This window comes from Jatropha curcas, chromosome 7 (genome assembly GCF_041381405.1).
Source record: "Jatropha curcas cultivar XTBG-Jc1 chromosome 7, XTBG_Jcur_1.0, whole genome shotgun sequence".
Classification (NCBI taxonomy): Eukaryota; Viridiplantae; Streptophyta; class Magnoliopsida; order Malpighiales; family Euphorbiaceae; genus Jatropha; species Jatropha curcas.
In genome coordinates this window covers 20,420,631-20,441,641 of record NC_143157.1, presented here as the reverse complement: position 1 = coordinate 20,441,641, position 21,011 = coordinate 20,420,631, and the positions used below count along the sequence as shown (strand labels likewise).

Below are 21,011 nucleotides of genomic sequence, written 5' to 3'. Positions count from 1 at the left end.
AATAATTAAGTAAATTAGAGGCAATATTTTTATGGAGTAAATTTGAGATGGTGTTATATTAATTAAGGAAATTAGAGGAATAATTTTTAAGGATTAAATTTGAGAATTTGTGGAGATAAAAAAATATTTTGAAGGAAATAAATTGGAGAATATTTTTAGCTATTGGATTAGATTACCATTGACTTAATCTTAGCCATCCAATTCTGAGAAAAGACTAAAATACCCTTGTTGCTCAATAATTTGAGTAACCATTTTCTCTTTTTCTTCTTCTCTTTGGCGTTGGTTATCTCCTTCTTCTTCTCTTTGTTTTTTTTCAACTTCATACTTAACTAAATCCATCAAATTCAACCCATTTAACTTGATTTAAGGAATAAATCCTAGATATTAAAGCTTGAAAAGTGATTTGTGGTGATTATTTTCAAGAAATTTGGAGATTTTCTACTTGAGCCAAAGGTTGAGGAAACCTCTACCAAGGAGTAAAGGCATAGTTGGAGCTTAGAAAGCTTTAATCTAAGCTTGCTAAGGCTTGTTTTAAGGTTAGTGTTCATAAACACAATTACTTTGTTAAAATTTTTTATTTTGTGAAGTTTATACTATTTTGTGAAAATTGAAAATTTTATATGAAATGATTTAATTATTGAACTTTGGTGGTATAAATGTGTTATTGGGAGATTTCTAAGCATGCTTATATGTTGAATTGATGAGGAAAACATTTTCTTCTTCATCTTCCAAAAGTGGCAGAATCTATTGATGAATAAGGCCTTAATTTTTCTTGTTATTCTTTGTTGATTTATGCTCTTAAGATGATATTTGATGAGTATTTAGTATGTGGAAGAAATCTTTACCTTGTATATGATTGAAGTAAGCTGAAATTGAGAAAAAGTGTTATTGGGTGTGATTAAGGATTATTTTCGATCCTTTTTATTTTCCATTGGTGTCTGAGTCCTTCATAAACGTTGTAGGTCTACTTCTTAGCTTTCCAACCCATCCTCTTGTGTCCAATTTGGATATATGTAGCTCAACGTATGGCTGAAACATTCAAACTGACTCTGTTATGATGGGCCACATGCATCACTGAATTGAATGCCCATTTTGACCACTATAATGGCAAGATTATATTCTGAGTTCTTCATGAGCGTTGTTGCCTTGTGTCTTGAGACTTCTCTGGTTTTGGATTGATTTAATTTGAGTGTTTGATTAAGGAGGAATTCAATAAACATTGGACTTGGTTCTGCTGAATCATGTCTAGACTGTTGGTCTATGTTCTTAGCTTTTGTTTGCTACCTTACAGATTGATCTGGGCTGTGGTCCCTTCATACCATTTGTAGCATTTTGTCTTATCTTTCTAATGAATCAAACTTCACTCAATTTGGAGTCCTAAAACTCAAGTTATGTCTTAAAAACGCAGAAAAAGGTCAAGGTTATTTTAATGCTAGAAATTTTCTATGTCTTAAATCATAGGTTTATTTGGATAAAGGTATGTATGAATCATGTGTCATGAAGTTCTCTTGATTATTTGTATGTTTTAGGATTTATTTGACAAAAATAAGACAAGTTTGAAAAGTGTTGTTGTGGACATGTTTAAATGAATATAAATGGGAAAAATTGTTGGAAATTTCAGGAAAAAGTATGGAATTGGTTTAGATAATGCATGATGAGGGTTGAAATGGATATTTTGGTGTATAAGAGTTATATTAGCATGCTTGATTGGAGAAGAAAATTCCTCCCCTTGGTTTTCATTAAGAGGTCGAACCAACTTAGGATAGTAAGGCTTACTTAATTTTTTTTTTATTATATTATGCTATATATATATATGACATAAGTATGATTATTTTGATAACTTTTATATGTTCAGAGTTTAAAAAAAATGGGTATTTAAGATGTATGTGCTTTGAATTTTGAATAACGAAAGTATGATTTTATATGATAAGAAATAAGTCACTTAAGCTCTAAAGTAAGCTTACATGTATGATTTCATATGATAAGAAATTTTCTATGTTAAGTAATTATGCTTAAGTATGAATTTTCATGAATTACGTTATAAAGTAAGCTTACATTATGAATTTAAGAAGACTAAAGAATAAGACAAGTTTTATGAGAAGTGTTATGAATTAAGAATTAAAATAAAGATTTTGGGCTCTAATATACTTAGTGTGAATTTGATGCGTGATTTGATTTTATTATGTATGATGAGCATGCTCGGCATTTGATGCCATTATGATAAAAAGCTATGATCATATGCTAGGCACGTGGGTGTCTTATGTTAGGGCGAACGCGCTCTATATGTAATGAATAAGATGGCGACCTAAGGCCATTATGAAAAGGTTAGCGACCTAAGGCCACTATGAAAACCTATCTGCTTCTCTTTCTCCTAAGTATATGCGAGCCTCTTGGAAAATATTTTAAGACAATTAAACAAATGAGATCATATTATTTTAGTAAACCTTACTTTGGAAATTAATGATTATGTTATCAAATGAATTTTCAAAACATCATATTTCGGTACATGGTTTTAAAAATAGATAGTATACGTTATTAATTATTTATGATTTGAAAGAATTAATTATTTATGTTATTAATTATAAGTTTATTTGATATCTCTAAGTAAAGAACTAAAGTATTTATGATGATTAAATGTTTAAGTAAAGGATTTATGATAAAAAGAACTAAATTATTTATGTTATTAATTATAGTTTATTTGATATTTCTTTTGCTATAAATGTAAATGCATGTGAAATTTAATGATTTTATAACTGTAAATGATTTATGAAATTTATGTTTAAAGTAAGTTGCCATCGCAACTTTAGTAAGTATGTGAATTATGAGCACTACTGAGTTTTATACTCAGCACGTCGATTTTTATCACGCGTAGGTTGAAGATTGTGGTTGCTACTTGAAGATCAAAAGAATAGTATCAAAGCAGAAGTGACTATTTTGGTAGCAGTATATTAAGATTTATGTAATTAAGAATTATGACATGTATAATTATTACATTTTTGGAGATTATGTTATTTGAATTATAACTTAAGTATGTAATTATCAATTATTTTGGTGTGTATATTTGGAGATAATCATAATATTTATTAAATGATTGAATATAAATTATTTTAAGATAGTTGGTATGATGAGTTCATTAAGACTTGATATATATAATAAATGCAATTAATTGATGGATATTAAATGCTATTGAGGATTTATACAATTATGAAAATATAAAAGTGTTATTGTGTTATGATGATTATTTGGAGATGTTGAAATTTTGGAGTTTAATTGAGATTATTTTGTAGTCACGTGTTTGGCAAGCTCAATTTTTAAAGGGATATTCTTACAGTATTTATGTAGGATTTTTCCCAATTTATATATAAAAAAAAGATAAATATGAAATGAAATTACTATTATAAAAAAAATTACCAGCTAAACTTGTGAATACTCAATTACTTCTAATTCATAATATGATTTTATGATTTATATGTTAAGTTAAGATGGTGTCTCCAGCACCGAATGTGGCATCCGCTGTTGAGTCTCTCGGGACTGGGCGATGGGTGTTACAGAGAGAATTATAATTGAAGAAATGAAAGAAGAAGGAAATGAATTATGTAGTAAAAAAAAGTTAAATCTTTATAGTCCAAATGCAATTAAAAAAAAAAGAAAAAATATATGAAAGAGCTAATGTTACCTTTGACGAATAAAAAATTATTTTGTAGTTCATAATCTGAAAAACAAAAATAGCAAAATTTAATATGAATATAAATAAATATAAATATATCGAGATAAAAAAAACAAATGAAACTAAAAAATAAAAATACTCATTGAACCAGACTGAGTGGTTTTAGATTTTAAAAGATAGAAAACAATAGAGTTATATAAATAGTGTTCAGCTACAACTTACAAATTTATAAAAAATAGAAAATATTTTTAGATTTTTAGATGATATTTAGATAAAGGTATTGGATTAGTTGAAGAGGTTTAGAATTTGATTTCTTTCAAATAAATTATTAGTTACAATAATGTAAATTATATTATTTTTAATAGACAAAGAATTATATTTTTTTGCTAAAAATGAATTAAAAGTTTAAAAAATTTATAAAAAAAGAAAAAGAAGAATTCTGAAAAAAAAAAAAAAAATGCCAAATCTGCATTTACAAAAGATTTTATACTTCAGGATTATATATATAGATAGACAGGTATTTATTTTCTCTCCAAGTAAAAAAGTTGAACTTTAAATTCTTTGGTATAAATTCCAAGAGTAAATCGTTAAAAAAAAAAAAAAAAAAAAACGTAATTTTGTTCGTAAGTTTAGGGCAAATTGAGGTTTATTTTGATTTTTTACATCAAGTTTGATGTTCCATTCTATCAGCATAACAAAAACAGAAAAATAAAAACAATTTGCTACGCAAGTCCGAAGCCAAGCATTTTTGTTTTCTTCTTGTCATAATTTATTTATTTTCAATTTTTCAGAACTTATTTGTAGAAAGCCTCATATAAATGTGGCTGGAATCCCTTTCTCCTACTCATAGCATTAGTTAGCAATTTAGCATCCACAAAAGTACAGAAACCTAATCCTACTTACAGACACAAACACTATTTTCCCGCCAAAATCAAATGCTCTGTTTTTCTCTGCTTCAGCTTCCACATATACCTTTCTTAACCCACTTCCCACACCAACCTGCACTCTCAAAATCTGTATTAAAATCCCTTTATTTCTCTTCAAAACCATCTCTTAACCAAGTTGTCCGCAAAAAACTTCGTGGGTATTTCTCATTTTCGAATTCATCAGCTTCTCCGTCCCCTGAGGATGCTTTCGCTGTCGAATTGGGCCGTCTTTTGGGGCTGTTGCCCGAGGAGATGAGAAGAAGATTAAGCGAGCATCCAGAGCTCCATGACTTGGTTGAGGTTGTTATGGATGTGGGTCGCAGGCCACTCGCGAGGTTTCCATCTGGGGATTTTGTTCTATCGGATTGTCCTATTACGTTTCAGGATCTTGAGCAGGCAACTTCTCAAGTTAGTTTTCGTTCTTGCTCACTCTTAGATTTTAAGCTTTATTTTGGTGCTAATTTTTCCCATTACAAAAGGCTATTTCGAACATGTTTGGTTCACTTTGGAAACTGAATGAGAATAGAAATGAACGTCTAAATTAAGGAATAGTATTCCCAGTTTATTTTTTTAATAACTAAATAGAATTTGTTTTTTGTGTATTAAGAACTATGCTTAAAAACTGATTTCGTTTTAATATACATTTAAATTATTGAAACATAAAATTATCGAAGAAATTTTGGATTGATTGTTAATCCAACTAAAAAATAGAAACCTACTCTAAGAACTTCATTTGGTCATAATTCTAGAGCCAACCGAACATGGCGTTAATGTAATGATAAATGTGAAATTGTAATTACGGGTTAAAATTGTGAGATCTGAGAGCATATAATTTTATATAAAATAGTAGGAGTAGGACTACCCTAAGAATTCCCTATTGTTTAGTTTGAGACTTGAAAGATTCTATTGCATACCAACTTGGTTAACAATTTTTCTGTTGTGTTTCTTTATTGGATTTAAGTGAGTATATAACCTTGAAGCCTAACATGAGAAGTATAGCATGGGAGATCAGTGGTAAACCATTTGATCATATGGGCTTCAGAACTCTTGGTATCATGTTGAATTCACAAATTGCAAGATAAAGGTGAAGTTATATGTTTAATAATTCTTTTGAAGACCTAGTCTCATTGATAGAGTCATATGCTGTTTCGATTTTCTATTGGATTTACCTTGGCTTCCTAGAATTATGCAAAACAATAATTTTTTTTTTTTGTTGTACCACCATGGATGAAGTCCCGTATATAGTTTTTAATTTTCTTTCTTATGCCATTAGAAGGGTGTACATGATTTTTCTCTCTTACCTTTGCTAAGAGGGATAACAAAATTTTTATTACTCATTACTATGATATATGTTCTTACATTTCGGGTTTCAGAATATGTTATAATTGTTTTAGCATTCTAATAATCCATTTTTACAATATACATTCATCTTTTGGGTTTAAAGACTCAGATATTGTCGTTAATATCAATTATTGGAGGTTCTAGTTTGCTTATTGGAACAATTTAAAGCATGTCCCATCCTTTGCTTTCTTTTTAGCCTTTTCCCCTTCCTATTATCTCCAATTTGTGTTTCCTCCCATTGAAGAGGGATGGATAAGATCATGACTCCTACTTAGGAATCCACATCAACCTTTGGAGAATTATAACTTATAAGCTTGTTTATAGGATATGGATGCTTGAAGAGGTAGCATCTTTTGATAGTGACAATATTTGGTATTAGATTTATCTTGGTTAGTAGGCAGCAATCCCTTTACAAGTAGTTCGATACTTGCATCTTTAATCCATTGAATGAGGAGGGCGTGCACCTTATTTGTGGAGCATAGAAAATGCCTTGGTATCTCCTAGGTTTATTGGCTCTTGGTATTTAGTGATTACTAGGTCTGTTGTTCAGCCTAGCACCCTCACCTATTACCAATTTTAAAATTGGCTCTTTCTGGACAAATCACCTGTCTGCACTCTTTTCAAGACTTTATTACAAACTTTGCTACTTAGATTGTAATCGAACATTGTTAAATTATGCTTATAAGCAATATGAAGTTAGTTGATAGTAATAAAATGATGAGAGTAAGTGACTGATAATGATGATGATGATGATAAAATAATAATAATAGTAATAGTGATACATATTAATGATAATAATAATAGTAATTTGTAATTCACAAGTTTAATCTGGTTACCTTAACATGTAACTTTTTGTACTTTAGGGGAAATATTGAATTCAATAGGACTTACAAATTTCATGCAAAAAATAACTTTTTCTCTCCCTGTTTTTCTTTTTAATGTTCTACTTGAAAATAGCATCACTGTAAATATTTTTTTGGATACAGAGTTTTGAACTTGCGTAACGTTGTTTTTGTACTAACTTGTTGGGTGATATTATTTTCAGGGCAGATAGTGCTAATACTAGAGTAAAGTTTATTATTTGGACAAAATTGCGCTTTTTTATTCACATTGCCTTCCTTCATCACTCCTGATTTCAGTTTTCTGACTCCTTTAGTTTTTTCTTTTTTTTTTTTTTTTTTTTTTTTTTTTTTTTTTGTGATATAATCAAAGATGATAATTATATAAATAGTTCAATCTTATACGAAGGTAATCACTTTTGTTTGATTTTGATTCAATAGATGTTAGTTTTATGTACTTATAGAGCAAACTAAAGCTATGAGAATATCCTTTAGTTTTAAAGAACGCAGAAATGTTCAAATATGTTCTATTGAAGTTTCAGCAAAATGAAAACAGAATACTTGTTACTAGTTACATTATGTTACTTACTATAGCCCATCAACAATAATTCCCTTGCTAAATATAGAGTCAGAATAATGATTTTCAATTTCAGCTTGCTCTTTCCAAATCTCTTGCCTCTCTTGACTCATCTAGACATTTTTATTTGAAAAGGAGATTTGAAATGGAAATCTGAGAAATTAATTTGATGCAGAATAATGATAATAAAACAATTTTCATCAATCATCCTCACAAATCCTCCATTTTCTCAATTCACTGCTCAAATTTGATATGAATGTCAACTGTAAGTTTGCTGGCGTTGTTTTGGAAATATTTACTTATGTCAAAATCATCTCATGTATATTGATTATTTGATTCCTAATGTTGTGAGTTTCATTGTTAAGTGAATTAAGAAATACAAAAAGAAGAGTGTAGATTTTGGCTTTAGGAGATATGGAGTTCTGTAACCATGAAAAAACAAGAGGAAATGAGATGAGTAAAGGGAAATTTTATCCAAATAAGAAACTTTGCTTTGGCGTTTGCTCTTTCTGCTCTAGAAATAACACCAATCTAAATCTAATGCTTTTTTGGTAAACAACTATAGGAGTTTAGAATACACTTTTTCCAATTTCCTATATTCATATGATTGAATTTTATGGTTTTAGTTGAGCTCTTCACCTTTTCTTTGCCAACCATATCAACTGAAGTTTCCGGTTAATGGTAAAAAAAAAAGTGTTATGCTTACTAGAATGGCATACTGCAGGTTGGTGACTTTGCCATTGACAATCGAGCTGGCATCAGTAGGACATTGCACCGTATCAGTGCCATTAGAAACCGGAAGGGTCATATTATTGGTTTAACTTGTCGCGTTGGGCGGGCAATACAAGGCAGTGCTGGTTTACTGAGAGATTTGGTTCAGGATGGAGCTTCTATTTTGCTTATTGGGCCTCCAGGGGTGGGAAAAACTACAATTATCAGGTTAGACATTACAATTTGTCACAAATGATATACTTTCATGTACCTTCTAAAATTTGTTGTATATTTCTTTATACATTGAATTGGTGCCCAATGAAAGATCAGAGCAATAACTTTAGGTTGTCAGTGTTTCATATACCGTTAGGCATACACTTTGTGTGGTTTAAAAGAACTGCTTTTATCCTGTTATTCTATTATGGCTTCAAAACTTGTATGAAATTTATGGCTTTCAAAACTTGTATGGAATTTACAGAGAGGAAAAAGTCCTTTTGGTATAGGCAGTATCATTGCCATGTTGGATGATGAAAACCATAGTTACTCTCTTCATTAGTGCGTGCCATTTCAATTGCTACATTCCAAACTTGTCAAGTTCAGGTGTACAATGGGTTAGTCGAAAAAAAAAATACAGGGTGCCACAACATTTTTCATGTCAAGTACAAGGGTGATTTTATGCTTTTGGCCGTTTCTTTTGACTTCACCTTTCCATTGATATACCAGCATAGAAATTTTTTTTATTTTTATTTTGTAGTTTTCTATTTCTAAGGGCATATAATCCCCCATGTAAAAGAAGATAACTCCAACTATGACATAGACCCAAAGCCAGTCCAATTCAGGGGGCTCAAGTGTTGAGTTCTTTTCCATCTGAACCATTTTTTAAAAAGCATGGTTCTCGTCTTTTACTTTGCTTATCTGTCCACCTTCAGGGTGGTCTAAAATTGTAAGATTTGCAGGGAAATGGCTCGAATGCTTGCAAATGATTACAAGAAACGAGTAATGATTGTTGACACTTCCAATGAGATAGGTGGGGATGGTGATATCCCTCATGCAGGCATTGGTAATGCCCGTCGGATGCAAGTACCCAATTCAGATATGCAACATAAGGTATCAGCTGGAAGTATATAATTTCACTTGTTCTCTTTGCTAATGTTTGGTAATTTCGATTATGCTCATGAGATGAGGTTTGATTAGCGTGACTAATTAAGACTTTGTTGCTAATTTCTGAAGCAAAACTATTCTTGTTCGGTACGTTCTAGATGAGTGACGCACTAAATATACAAATAATTGAAGGCTCTATTTATAATTAACATTATCATGATCCTATGTGCTATAATTTTGGAGATATTTGTACAATCGCTTGCAATATCTTTATATTATGCTCTTCTTTTCCTCTCTTCTCTTTTCCCTTGTTGCTGAAATAGGAACTCCTATGTGCTATTTTCTGATCTATTAGTCAACAATTTATATGTATTGCTCATGCTTAAAGTTTTCTATATTCAGGTTTTAATAGAAGCAGTTGAAAATCATATGCCTCAAGTGATAGTGATAGATGAAATTGGCACAAAACTTGAAGCAATGGCCGCAAGTACAATCGCACAACGTGGGATTCAGCTTGTTGCCACTGCTCATGGAGTTACGATAGAAAATTTGATTGTGAATCCTTCTCTAGAAATGCTAGTTGGAGGAATACAGGTGAAGTGATTTTATTTATAACATTATAGCAGTTCTGAAAGCATACCCATCCCATTCTGTCACATTTCTGTCCTGCACTTTTCTTCACCTTACATTATTTATATGAAGTATCAGTTGCAAATAAATTTCATGTTTGAGTTAATATGAGTATGGAATTCAGAATCCTTAGTTTCTAAAATACCCTTATTATAAAATGATTTTCTGTCTAATCTTTGGAGCAAAATTGCAACTTTTGGGCATCCGAAAAACGCAAAGTAGTTTTGAGAGTCTGGAAACTTCTTCATGCATCCAAAACTGGCTATCTTGACAAAATAAATGTCAAATACTAGCATCCAAAGCCTGTTCTCACCTCAAACCACTTCCTCATTAGCAAATATAGTTTCTATGACCTTCACCACGCTTGGATATGGTTGCCCTTGTGAACTTCCATTACCTTGCTGGAGTTGACCCAGTGATCTCTGTCAAGGCATTGTTGCTGTAGAAACCTGAGATGCTGTAAGTAAATTTGTCCAGAAAAATTGGCTGCCTTAGATTTGTGAAATTGTATAGAAATTTTACCAATTTGTTCAACTTATGCTAAATTTCCATGGAACTGAAATTATTGAATTAGAAGTGTACAATTTATTGTTCTAAATTATCAATGCCATGACTTCGCATAATTTCATTATTTTGCAGTCATATTATGAAAGCAATCATTTTCAAATCAAATTTTCATTTATGCATTACGATTATCTTTTAGAGTGTTACACTAGGGGATGAAGAAGCAAACAGGAGAGGAGTTCAGAAGACAGTGCTGGAGAGGAAGGGACCTTCAACATTTAGTTGTGCAGTGGAGATAATTTCAAAAACTGAGTTGCGAGTTCATCGTAGCCTAGAGTCAACGGTGGATGCCATTCTCTCAGGTGTCTTTACCTTAGTAAAATAATTCATTGTATTTCATGTTTTAGCACTACAAGATATTGTTTTAGCCTAGATATCAATTAAGTTCTGTTTGCTGATACTCTTTTTGTTAAAGGTCGTTCACCAAAGGTTGAAGTTCGCAAGATGAATTCTCAGGGATTCAGGGAAACTGTACAAATGGAATATCTTGTTGACACATCTTTTGAGAAGCAAGATGAGATTCTGTTTGAAGATCTTCAAATGGCAGATGAAAGGATTGCTAGTAATGAGTTGACTTCTGAGTCTCATCTGAACATGGTAGAGAATTCTTTGCAAGACAAGCCATCAATTTGCTTGTATGTTTATGGGGTAAGATGTTATCTCTTATCAAATTTAAATGACTGATTTACTATTGTATTTATGGAGTCAACATTTTGTTGTTTTACTGTTGACCTGAAGTTCTAGTATGATCTTGGATATTTTAAACAAAGATCTAATGATCTTGTAAGTCCTAAACTTTAAAACTTTTTTAAGTCTATCCTATCAATTTTGTCAAAATAACAGATATTCGCAAATTGAATTCAATTGTATCCAAGGGGTATGAGGCATGTGCTTGCACTAATGCAGTAATGAAATTGAAGGCAAATATGGACGTAATTTGTTATTTCACAAGAGCTGGCCTTGCTCCTGAACCTCAAGAGCTACAAACAGTGACATTTTGCATAATATGAAATACATTTAAATAGCTTCATGATGAGGACAAAATGCCTCCATTTGGTGGTCTTCAATTGAGTTCCACTTCTTCGAAACCACAAGTTATGTCCATATTTCCTTTGATTTCAATGCTACATTAGTATATGACTAAATATGCCCTTTGGATATGATTGCAACCAAGTCACACATATTAAATTGATAAAATTAAATAATAGGATAGAATTGAAAAAAATGTGTAACATGAAGGAAAATATCTGACCTCCATTCCTTAATCAAAAGCAATTACAGATGTTTTTGAAGATAGATTTGACATGTTTAGATGGAAACTCCAAAATAGAGAAACAAGTTCAAACTGCTTCCAACAACGTTTCCTTTTTTTTTTTTTTTTTTTTTTTTTTTGTGTATGTTGTTGGGCGGGTTGGGGGGTGGGTGGGTAGGGGTATGAAAAAGGACCATGTGTTTTCATGCTTTTTCAATTTAGGGTTTGTGAAATTTTTTTGACAAAAGGGGGTCCATTTTTCACTATGGTGCAGTTAAGGATTTAGTGCCTTAATGCCATTAGTTTGTATTAATCTATCGCTGGTATGTCAAACCCTTAATTGCCACGGCCATTAGTTCAGCGAGACATGAGTTTGGACTACGGTGTTAAGGTGACAGATTCTTAGTGATCAATAAAAGAACATATATCCTGTTTTGTTGAAAACAATTTCTCAAATCCTAAAGTGAAAAAGCATGGAACTAAGAGGTGCTTTTCTGTAACTTTTCTCTTTTCCCCCCTCCAAAGACCAGTTTCTGCTTATTTTTGTATGATATCTTTAATAATGAATAAGACGCATGCCGATGTGATAAAAACCTCATGGTATAAAGATGTAGTTGCAAGTACAAGTTGCTAAAATGAAAGTGCCAATTTAGGGTTATCCTTATACTTGTCATTGTTACCTAAGCTATTTACAAAACTCTGGTAACATGGTATTTCACTTAGATATCTTGTCCAACCAAAAATATGATCAACATATACAGGTATGTTATTATCTTTTGTTTTATACCTGACGCAGTAATATAACTCAAGAAATCTAGAGTTATGGTTTGGATGTCAAATAGGGCCTATTTGGCACATGTTTGATGATGAGAAGCTTTGATGGAACTTTATTAAGGCTTTGGCAGTCTTCTTTAAATATTTGTGAAGCTGGAAATTATCACAATTTAATTTTTCTGAAGGCAAGGATGATCTTGTGAATTTTAGTTTTGATGGAAAAGATGACAAGATGTCTTTAGGAGTCTTCATTTTTATTCATGAGTCCTTGTTGCTTTAGGATACTTTAGTTATTTTAGGATGAAGACTAGTTTTTAAATCCTTTTCTTAAAAGAGTAGGGGGTAACTTAACACCCATTTAGCTCCAAATAGGTGTTCATATGCACAAACTCCCCCAATCCCCCACCCCTTATAAAAATAGAGCAGCTTGTTTAGTAAGCTGCGTTTTTTGTTTTCTGGGTTTGTGCTCATAAGCACAAGCTTTGGGGCCACGCACTCCCTAAAGTCCAATGTAAACCTTAAGGATTAGTTTGAGTCTATTAATACCTGTGACTCTAATGCTCTTAATTCAGCTTCATTACAACAGCATCAACTAGCCTCAAGGCTTAAACCCAAATTAGTTGGGGTCATTTATATGAATCCTTTGTCTTCATTCTGCTCTGTTCATAGTTAAATCCACACTAATGTCAAGAGACTTGAATATCTTTTGCGACAGCTTCAAAGCTAATTCAGGTACATTATTGAATAAAATTCCAATAGTTATACTTTTTGTTGACTTAGTTGATTTGGAGTATCCTTGTATAGGCTATTTAGGAGTATATATTGCTCTTTCCCTATTTATTCTTTTCCTATTTTAGACTTTGATACTTGTGTATAAATAGGTTGTATAAGGTCTCATTGAAACACAAGAAATATATAACAAAGTTTTCCCAAACCCGTTCTTAAAATCAACATGGTATTAGAGCCAAAACCAAACTTGTTTGGCCTTTTTTGAACCAAAACGGAACCAGATTGGAAATTGTATAGGGTAGTAGATTTCTGGGTGGAGTTGAAGTACACTGCCGCCCCTAGAAGAAAGCCCAGCATTCGGCGACCCAGACCCCAAAAAGCCGGTGATCGTTGGACGAAGCGCATGAGCTCACACGCTGATTGAATTTTGGCGCCTCCACCATGTGCCAGTGCGTGAAGCCAACTTCCGGCATCCTCTCTCCGCGGGACCTACTCCGGCAGGTTTGTTCACTTCCGGCGACTTCGCTCATGTCCAGTACAACCTAATTAGTGGCCGTTTTCGTCACTTCAGCTATTCCGGTAATGTTTTTTGCTACTGTTCTCTGGGTTTTTTCATCTGTCGCTACGTTTTTTGCATTACTGTATTTGGTACTGTTATTTGAAACCCTGCCCCTGCACTGTTGTGTTTTCTTATCCTAGTAATTGTCTGCTGTCGATAAATCATGGGTGATTGTTTTAAAATCATGGAAACATGTTGTAAATTACCTAGACATCCGATTAGGGGTTGTGGGAGTAAAAGCATGGGTCGTGGTTGTAAAAGGATCGGTTCAACTAGACTTGTTGCACACCTATCTGAAGCATCTTATGCTGGAATTTTTCTATTGAAGAGGTACAATTATTATGACGTTTTTTTTTGTCAAAACTTCACTCTTCATCCTCCGCAGCTACTTCCAATTTCGTGCAATCTGGTATGGCCCTTCTTACTAATTCTGTTGATGATTCATGGGTTATAGCTTCAGGAGCAAACAAACATATGATAGGCTCTTTTCATAAATTTTTAACCTATTCATCTTGTACTGGCAAATAAACTGTTTGCATTGCTGATGGTTCTTTGGCACCTATTTCTGACATAGGTTCTATTAAGTGCACATCCACCATTGATTTAGCTTATGTCCTTTATATCCCTAGTTTTCGTGTAAACCTTTTATCTGCTAGTGTCGTTACAAAAGCTCTCAATTGCAAAGTTGAGTTTTTTCCTATTCATTGTGTGTTGCAGGATCTGAAAACAAGGAACACGATTGGCTTTGGTAGACTGCATGATGGCTTGTACCTTCTCGAAAAAAATTGGAATCCTTTGGCTCATAGTATTCCTCGAGCACTGTTAGGAGATCATGGTAATGCTAGTCGAGAAATAATTATATGGAATAGGCGATTGGGATATCCTTCTTTTTCAGTTCTAAGGAAATCATATCTTGGTCTTTCTGAACATTGTCAGTTAGAGTCTTTAAAATGTGATGTCTGTGAACTTGCTAAACATTCAAGGAATTCTTATATTTCCATAATAATAAAAGTCCTGTCCCTTTCGTGATTATTCATTCAGATGTATGGGTCCTACTTCTACTGTTTCCTTATCTGGTTATAAAGGGTTTGTTTCATTCATTGATTGTTGTACTAGATTAACTTGGGTTTACTTGCTGAGAGCAAAAAGTGAAATGTTTTCTTGCTTTAAATCTTTTCATAACATGATTAGTACCCAATTTGATGCAAAGCTTAAAATTTTGAGAACTTATAATGGAACAGAATATATGAATAGTATGTTTCATGCATATTTAGACTCAAATGGGATCATACATCAAACTTGGTCTGTGAATACTAGTGCACAAAATGGGGCGTCTGAAAGAAAAAATAGGCATTTACTAAAGGTAGCTAGATCACTTTTATTCACCATGAATGTTCCCAAGACTTATTGGGGAGATGCAGTGCTTTTTGTAATTTATCTCATTAATAGAATGCCTCTTAAGACACTCAATTTTAAAAGCCCTATAGCAGCTTTATAGGGTAAGACATCATATATTGTTCCTCCAAAAGTATTTAGTTGTGTATGTTTTGTTTATCATAGGCATGGAGGCAAGTTAGAACCTCGAGCTTTGAAATGTGTATTTGTTGGTATTCTACCACTCAAAAGGGTTATAAGTGTTATCATTCTCCAAACTGAAAATACTTTGTGAGTATGGATGTGACCTTTAGAGAGTCGAAGCCTTATTTCTCCCCAGCTCCTCTTTAGGGGGAGACTAGGATAGAAGAGGAAGCTCCTTTAGCTCCTATGTCTGTATTTGTTCCTGAACAATTTTTGAATCTTAACACTAGTAATGAGCATGAACCCAAAAACGGTAGACTTGATAGGCCAGATTAAAGAGGTACAGTCGAAGAGAGAAGGCTAATGCCATCACGCATGGTCAACCGTTGTCTCTGCAATCAGCTCCTGAAAAATACCTGGTGAGTCTTCTATAATTCACAGTTCTAATTCTGATGCTATTTCTTCTGTTAATATTCTTGACTCTGAACCTGCCATTGATGATGTTGATCTTCCCATTGCTCTCAGAAAATGGGTTAGAACTTGCACCAAACATCCTATATCCCAATATGTTTCTTATGACTCTTTATCTACATACTATAGAGCCTTTGTGTTGTCTGTTTCTTCTGTTTTTGTTCCGTAGAATTGGCTGGAAGCATATCAAGATCCAAAATCGAAAGCAGCAATAGTGGAGGAGATGAAAGCTTTGGCAAAGAATGGAACTTAGGAACTTGTTACCCTTTCATCAGGAAAAAAACTAGTAGGGTGCAAATGGGTATTCTCAGTAAAACACAGAGCAAATGGCACAACTGAAAGGTACAAAGCCAGATTGGTGGCCAAGGGATTTACTCAAACTTATGGGGTGGACTATGAGGAGACTTTTGCTCCAGTTGCAAAGATGAACACTATTAGAGTCCTATGATCCTGTGTAGCCAACCTGGATAAGAGTCTGCATCAGTTTGATGTAAAAAAATGCTTTTTTTTTATGGTGATCTAGAAGAAGAGGTGTACATGGATATTCCTTCAGGCTTTGATAATGAGAAGACCAGAGGTAAGATTTGCAGATTGAAGAAAGTATTGTATGGGCTGAAGTAGTCACCTAGAGCATGGTGTGACAGATTCAGAAAGGCCATGATTTCCTTTGGCTATTCTCAAAGTAATGATGATCATACCTTGTTCATCAGACATTGTAATTGATGCATCCCACATCGCCCGCGGAGTACATCCTGGGCTAGTGTATAAGGCTGGGTTCAGTCCTTCCCCTACGAGCTAGCTTTTAGGGTGAAATTAGGGGTCCAGATCCTTATTATTTGGTATCAGAGCTCTGGCTTCGTAGGGTCGGTGTCTCGTGGGGTTCGTCAGAACGCCGACTAAGGCAGTCGGGTCTTATGGGGGTGGGGATGATGCGTCCCACATTGCCCGCGGAGTACATCTTGGGCTAGTGTATAAGGCTGGGTTCAGTCCTTCCACTACGAGCTAGCTTTTGGGGTGAAGTTAGCGGTCCAGATCCTTATCAGTAATGGTAAGATCACTTTACTAATTGTCTATGTTGATGATATGGTTGTAATTGGAGATGATTTGAAGGAGATTGCTCGATTAAAGAAGTTGTTGGCTCAGGAGTTTGAGATTAAGGACTTGGGAAGTCTGAGATACTTTTTGGGTATAGAAGTTGCTAGATCAGATAAAGGGATCTTTCTCTCTCAAAAGGAAATATATCCTGGATCTCTTGAAAGGAAATGGCATGTTGGGTTGTAAACCAGTTGACTCTTGCATTGAAGTTAATCACAAGTTACAAGTAGGAATGAGAGAACAGATTGACTTGGGTCAATATCAAAGATTGGTTGGTAGATTGATTTATCTCTCACATACTAGACCTGATATAGCATATGATGGAAGTCTTATTAGTCAATATATGCATGATCCTCGTAGTTCTTATTTTGAAGCTGTCTTTCGCATTTTAAGATATCTAAAGTCTGCTCCTGGAAGAGGTCTACTTTTCTCTAAGCATGGGCATCTCAAAACCGAAGCCTTTACTGATGCTGACTGGGTTGGATCTCCAGATGAAAGGAGATCAACTTCTCGTTATTGTGCTTTTGTTGTGTTAAGAATTAGTTGTAAATAGAACTCTATTAGGAGTTGTAAATAGAACTCTATTAGGAGTTAGATTCTAAATAGGTTTATAGTATCTTGTATGTGTATATATATGTGTCCCTATTGATGAATCAAATATAGAAAAATATTTTCCCACATTAAATCTGCATGGTATCAGAGCCTGTGGCTCTTTAAACTTGATTTTTTGCCGTTTGCATAGAAAATTCCGGGCGTTCCCTCAAAATCCGGTCACCGGATTTCCTACAGGTGGTGGCTGTCAGTGTTGGTGACTGTTCTAGGGTCACTTTTTTGTCTCACCGCCCACTCCAGGAGTTGCTCCAGCTGCCGATCGGTCTTTCCCCAGAATCCGGTCACCGGATTCCCTGCGCGTGGGCCTCACGCGCCGATACAAGATTCTGCTACAGTACCACGCGCCGGCGCGTGGCGGCGCGTCCAGCTGTTTCCGGCGATCGGAAATTGTGTTCTGGCTTTGTTTTTCTGTCAGCAGTCTACTCAGGTGGTTGTTTTTTCGATCCGGCGACATTTTGGTAGGGGCGTACTCAGTTTTGTCAATTTGGCGTTTCAGGTTACCTTTCGCTCCTGTTTGCATTGAAAGACTATTTTTTTTTGGTGTCTATTTCTGCGTTGCTGGTAGGGGATTTAGTTTTTATTAATAATGGATCCTCCAACTACAGATTCTAAAACTACTATTACTGAATTGATCCCAGCAATGAATAAGATCACAGAACATAAATTGAAAGGAACTAATTATTTAGATTGGAGTAAGACAATTCGAATTTATTTGCGAAGTGTTAAAAAAGATGATCATCTAATTGATGATCCACCAACTGATGACACTAGGCAACGTTGGCTCAGGGAAGATGCTAAGTTATTCCTACTGATTCGCAATTCTATTGACAGTGAAGTAGTTGGATTAATCAATCATTGTGAGTTTGTTAAAGAATTAATGGAATATCTTGAATTCTTGTATTCGGGAAAAGGTAATCTGTCTCGTATGTATGAGGTCTGCAAAGGATTTTATCGGGCTGACCAGCGAGATATGCCCCTTACAGCTTATTTCATGGAATTTAAAAAGATTTACGAGGAACTTAATGTTTTATTGCCTTTTAGTCCCGATGTTAAGGTTCAACAAACGCAGCGAGAACAAATGGCTGTGATGAGTTTTCTTGCAGGTCTTGCTCCAGTTTTTGAAACTGCCAAATCACAAGTTCTTTCAGGCAGTGATGTTACCTCTCTTCAGGAGACTTTTGCTAGATTGCTACGTACTGAAGGTTCTCATACACCTTCCCCTTCTGATAATAGTGCCCTTGTGAGTCATAATCAAGTAGCTAGACAGCCAGGAAACAGAGGAAGAGGAGGAAATAACCATGGTAATGGACCAATCACTCGGGAGACAAGCATTCTTATCTGTCATTATTGTCATGAACCTGGTCACACTAAACGGTATTGCAAGAAACTAATAAATAAGCCACCAAGGGTAAATATGGCACATCAAGATTATGCAGTTACTTCTTCTGACAACAATGTAACAATTTCTGCTGCGGAGTATGCTGAGCTCTCTAGATACCGCTCCTCTAAGTCTACTGATTCCTCAATTGCTGCTGCTGCCAACTCAGGTACTCCTCCTTCCTGTCTTATGTCTACCTCATCAGAGTGGGTCATTGATTCTGGTTGCACCGATCACATGACAGGTAACCCTAGTCTCTTATCCTCATTAAAAGAACCTAAACAATTTAATCGTCATGTTACTCTAGCTGATGGGTCTACATCTCCTGTCAAGTGTATTGGCACTGCCAATCCCATTCCATCTCTTCCATTGTCTTCTGTTTTTTGTTTGCCTCGTTTTTCGTTTAATCTATTATCTGTTAGCAAAATTACTCGTATGCTGAATTGTTGTGTCAAATTTTATCCTACTTATTGTGTGTTTCAGGATCTTTTGACGAAGCGGATTATTGGTAGAGGACGTGAGTCTAGTGGCCTTTATCTTCTGGATGAACACGTTTCATTATCTCTGGCTTGTGCTGGTGCTCTATCTCCTCTTGAGGTTCATTGTCGTTTGGGTCATCTATCATTGTCTACTTTAAAGAAGTTGTGTCCGCAGTTTCAGTCTTTATCAAGTTTAGAATGTGAATCTCGTCAATTTGCCAAACATCATCGTTTACCTTTAGTTCCTCGAGTCAATAAACGGGTTTCATCCCCTTTTGAGTTAGTTCATTCTGATGTTTGGGGTCCATGTCCTGTTATTTCTAAAACTGGCTTTCGGTATTTTGTAACTTTCGTGGATGATTATTCTCGTGTTACTTGGTTATTTTTAATGAAAACTCGTTCTGAGATATTCTCTATTTTTTGTTCTTTTTGTGCTGAAATTAAAACTCAATTTAATACTTCTATTCGCATATTGCACAGTGATAATGCTAAAGAATACCTATCTAGTTCCTTCCAATCTTATATGTCACAAAATGGTATTCTCCATCAAACGTCTTGTGTTGATACTCCTTCTCAAAATGGGGTTGCAGAAAGAAAGAATCGACATCTTCTTGAGGTTGCTAGGGCACTTTTATTCCAAATGAAGGTCCCTAAACATTTTTGGGCTGATGCTGTCTCTACTGCATGTTTTTTGATTAATCGCATGCCTTCTTCTGTGCTTAATGGTGCAATTCCTTATAATGTCTTGTTTCCTTCTAAACTTTTATTCCCCATTGAACCTCGTATTTTTGGTTGTACTTGTTTTGTTCGTGATGTTCGTCCACAGGTTTCCAAATTAGATCCAAAGTCCCTTCATAGTGTTTTCCTTGGGTATTCTCGGCATCAAAAAGGGTATCGTTGTTTCTCTCCCGATCTTGACCGTTATCTTATTTCTGCAGATGTCACATTTTTTGAGAATACTCCATTTTTTCCTTCTTCCATACATAAGAGTGAGGGGGAGGATGATGACCTTTTAGTCTATGCTATCCAGCAAGTTCATAAATCTCCTGCTCCTGCTCGTATTCCTGACCTTGCTCCTGCTCCTACTCCAGTGTCTGCTGCTCCTATTCCCACTCCTGCACCAGCATCTACACGCCCTCGTTTTGAACAGGTTTATTCCAGGAGACCAGGGACTCTTGACTCACTTCCTCCACCTGCCGTTTCAACAGAAGATCCGGTTCTCTCCACTCAACCTGAGCCTGTGCCATCCACTCCCCAGTCAGACCTTGACCTTCCCATTGCTCTTCGAAAAGGTAAACGCCAGTGTACCTACCCTATTTCCTCTTTTGTTAGTTATGATCATCTTTCTTCTTCATCTCGTTGTTTTGTAAGTAACTTAGACTCTGTCTCTATTCCTAAAACTGTTGTCCAAGCTTTGTCTCATCCTGGTTGGTGTGCAGCAATGAAGGAGGAGATGGCTGCCTTAGATACTAATGGTACTTAGGATCTTGTGCCTCTCCCGGCAGGTAAGAAAGCTATTGGTTGTAAGTGGGTTTTCACCGTTAAAGTGAATCCTGATGGGACTGTTGCTCGTCTCAAGGCTCGATTAGTTGCAAAGGACTATTCTCAGATCTATGGCCTTGATTATTCTGATACTTTTTCTCCTGTTGCCAAATTGTCTTCTGTTCGTTTATTTATTTCATTAGCAGCTACTTTTGACTGGCCTTTACATCAGCTGGACGTTAAAAATGCCTTTCTTCATGGGGATCTTCAGGAGGAAGTTTACATGGAGCAACCACCAGGCTTTGT

At 34.7% G+C, this 21,011-nt stretch overlaps 2 protein-coding genes across 3 annotated transcripts in view; both read left to right on the top strand.

The window, feature by feature from the left end:
- Positions 1-4,372: 4,372 nt before the first annotated feature.
- Positions 4,373-21,011, top strand: part of LOC105639187 (P-loop containing nucleoside triphosphate hydrolases superfamily protein) — a 32,656-nt gene continuing 16,017 nt past the window's right edge. The window contains exons 1-6 of one of the 2 annotated variants that reach the window (XM_020681354.3): positions 4,373-5,001; positions 8,075-8,289; positions 9,018-9,168; positions 9,565-9,756; positions 10,496-10,658; positions 10,772-11,004. In XM_020681354.3, the coding sequence (XP_020537013.1) occupies positions 4,603-5,001; positions 8,075-8,289; positions 9,018-9,168; positions 9,565-9,756; positions 10,496-10,658; positions 10,772-11,004 (1,353 nt within the window). In that variant the 5' untranslated portion in view covers positions 4,373-4,602. The remainder of the gene's footprint in view (positions 5,002-8,074; positions 8,290-9,017; positions 9,169-9,564; positions 9,757-10,495; positions 10,659-10,771; positions 11,005-21,011) is intronic. The other variant, XM_012223157.4, reaches the window with a different exon arrangement.
- Positions 17,953-20,706, top strand: LOC149494918 (uncharacterized). Its single transcript, XM_089723989.1, has 3 exons — positions 17,953-18,277; positions 18,482-18,913; positions 19,718-20,706. The coding sequence occupies exons 1-3, from the start codon at positions 17,953-17,955 to the stop codon at positions 20,704-20,706; spliced, it is 1,746 nt and encodes a 581-aa protein (XP_089580115.1).

Bases quoted from the DNA above. Each gene is read 5' to 3' on its own strand.
- LOC149494918 (XM_089723989.1), top strand. From the start codon at position 17,953: ATGGATCCTCCAACTACAGATTCTAAAACTACTATTACTGAATTGATC. The intron at 18,278-18,481 runs GTAATCTGTCTC...GTCTTGCTCCAG, and splicing joins ATTCTTGTATTCGGGAAAAG to TTTTTGAAACTGCCAAATCA. The intron at 18,914-19,717 runs GTACTCCTCCTT...ATAATGCTAAAG, and splicing joins TGCTGCTGCTGCCAACTCAG to AATACCTATCTAGTTCCTTC.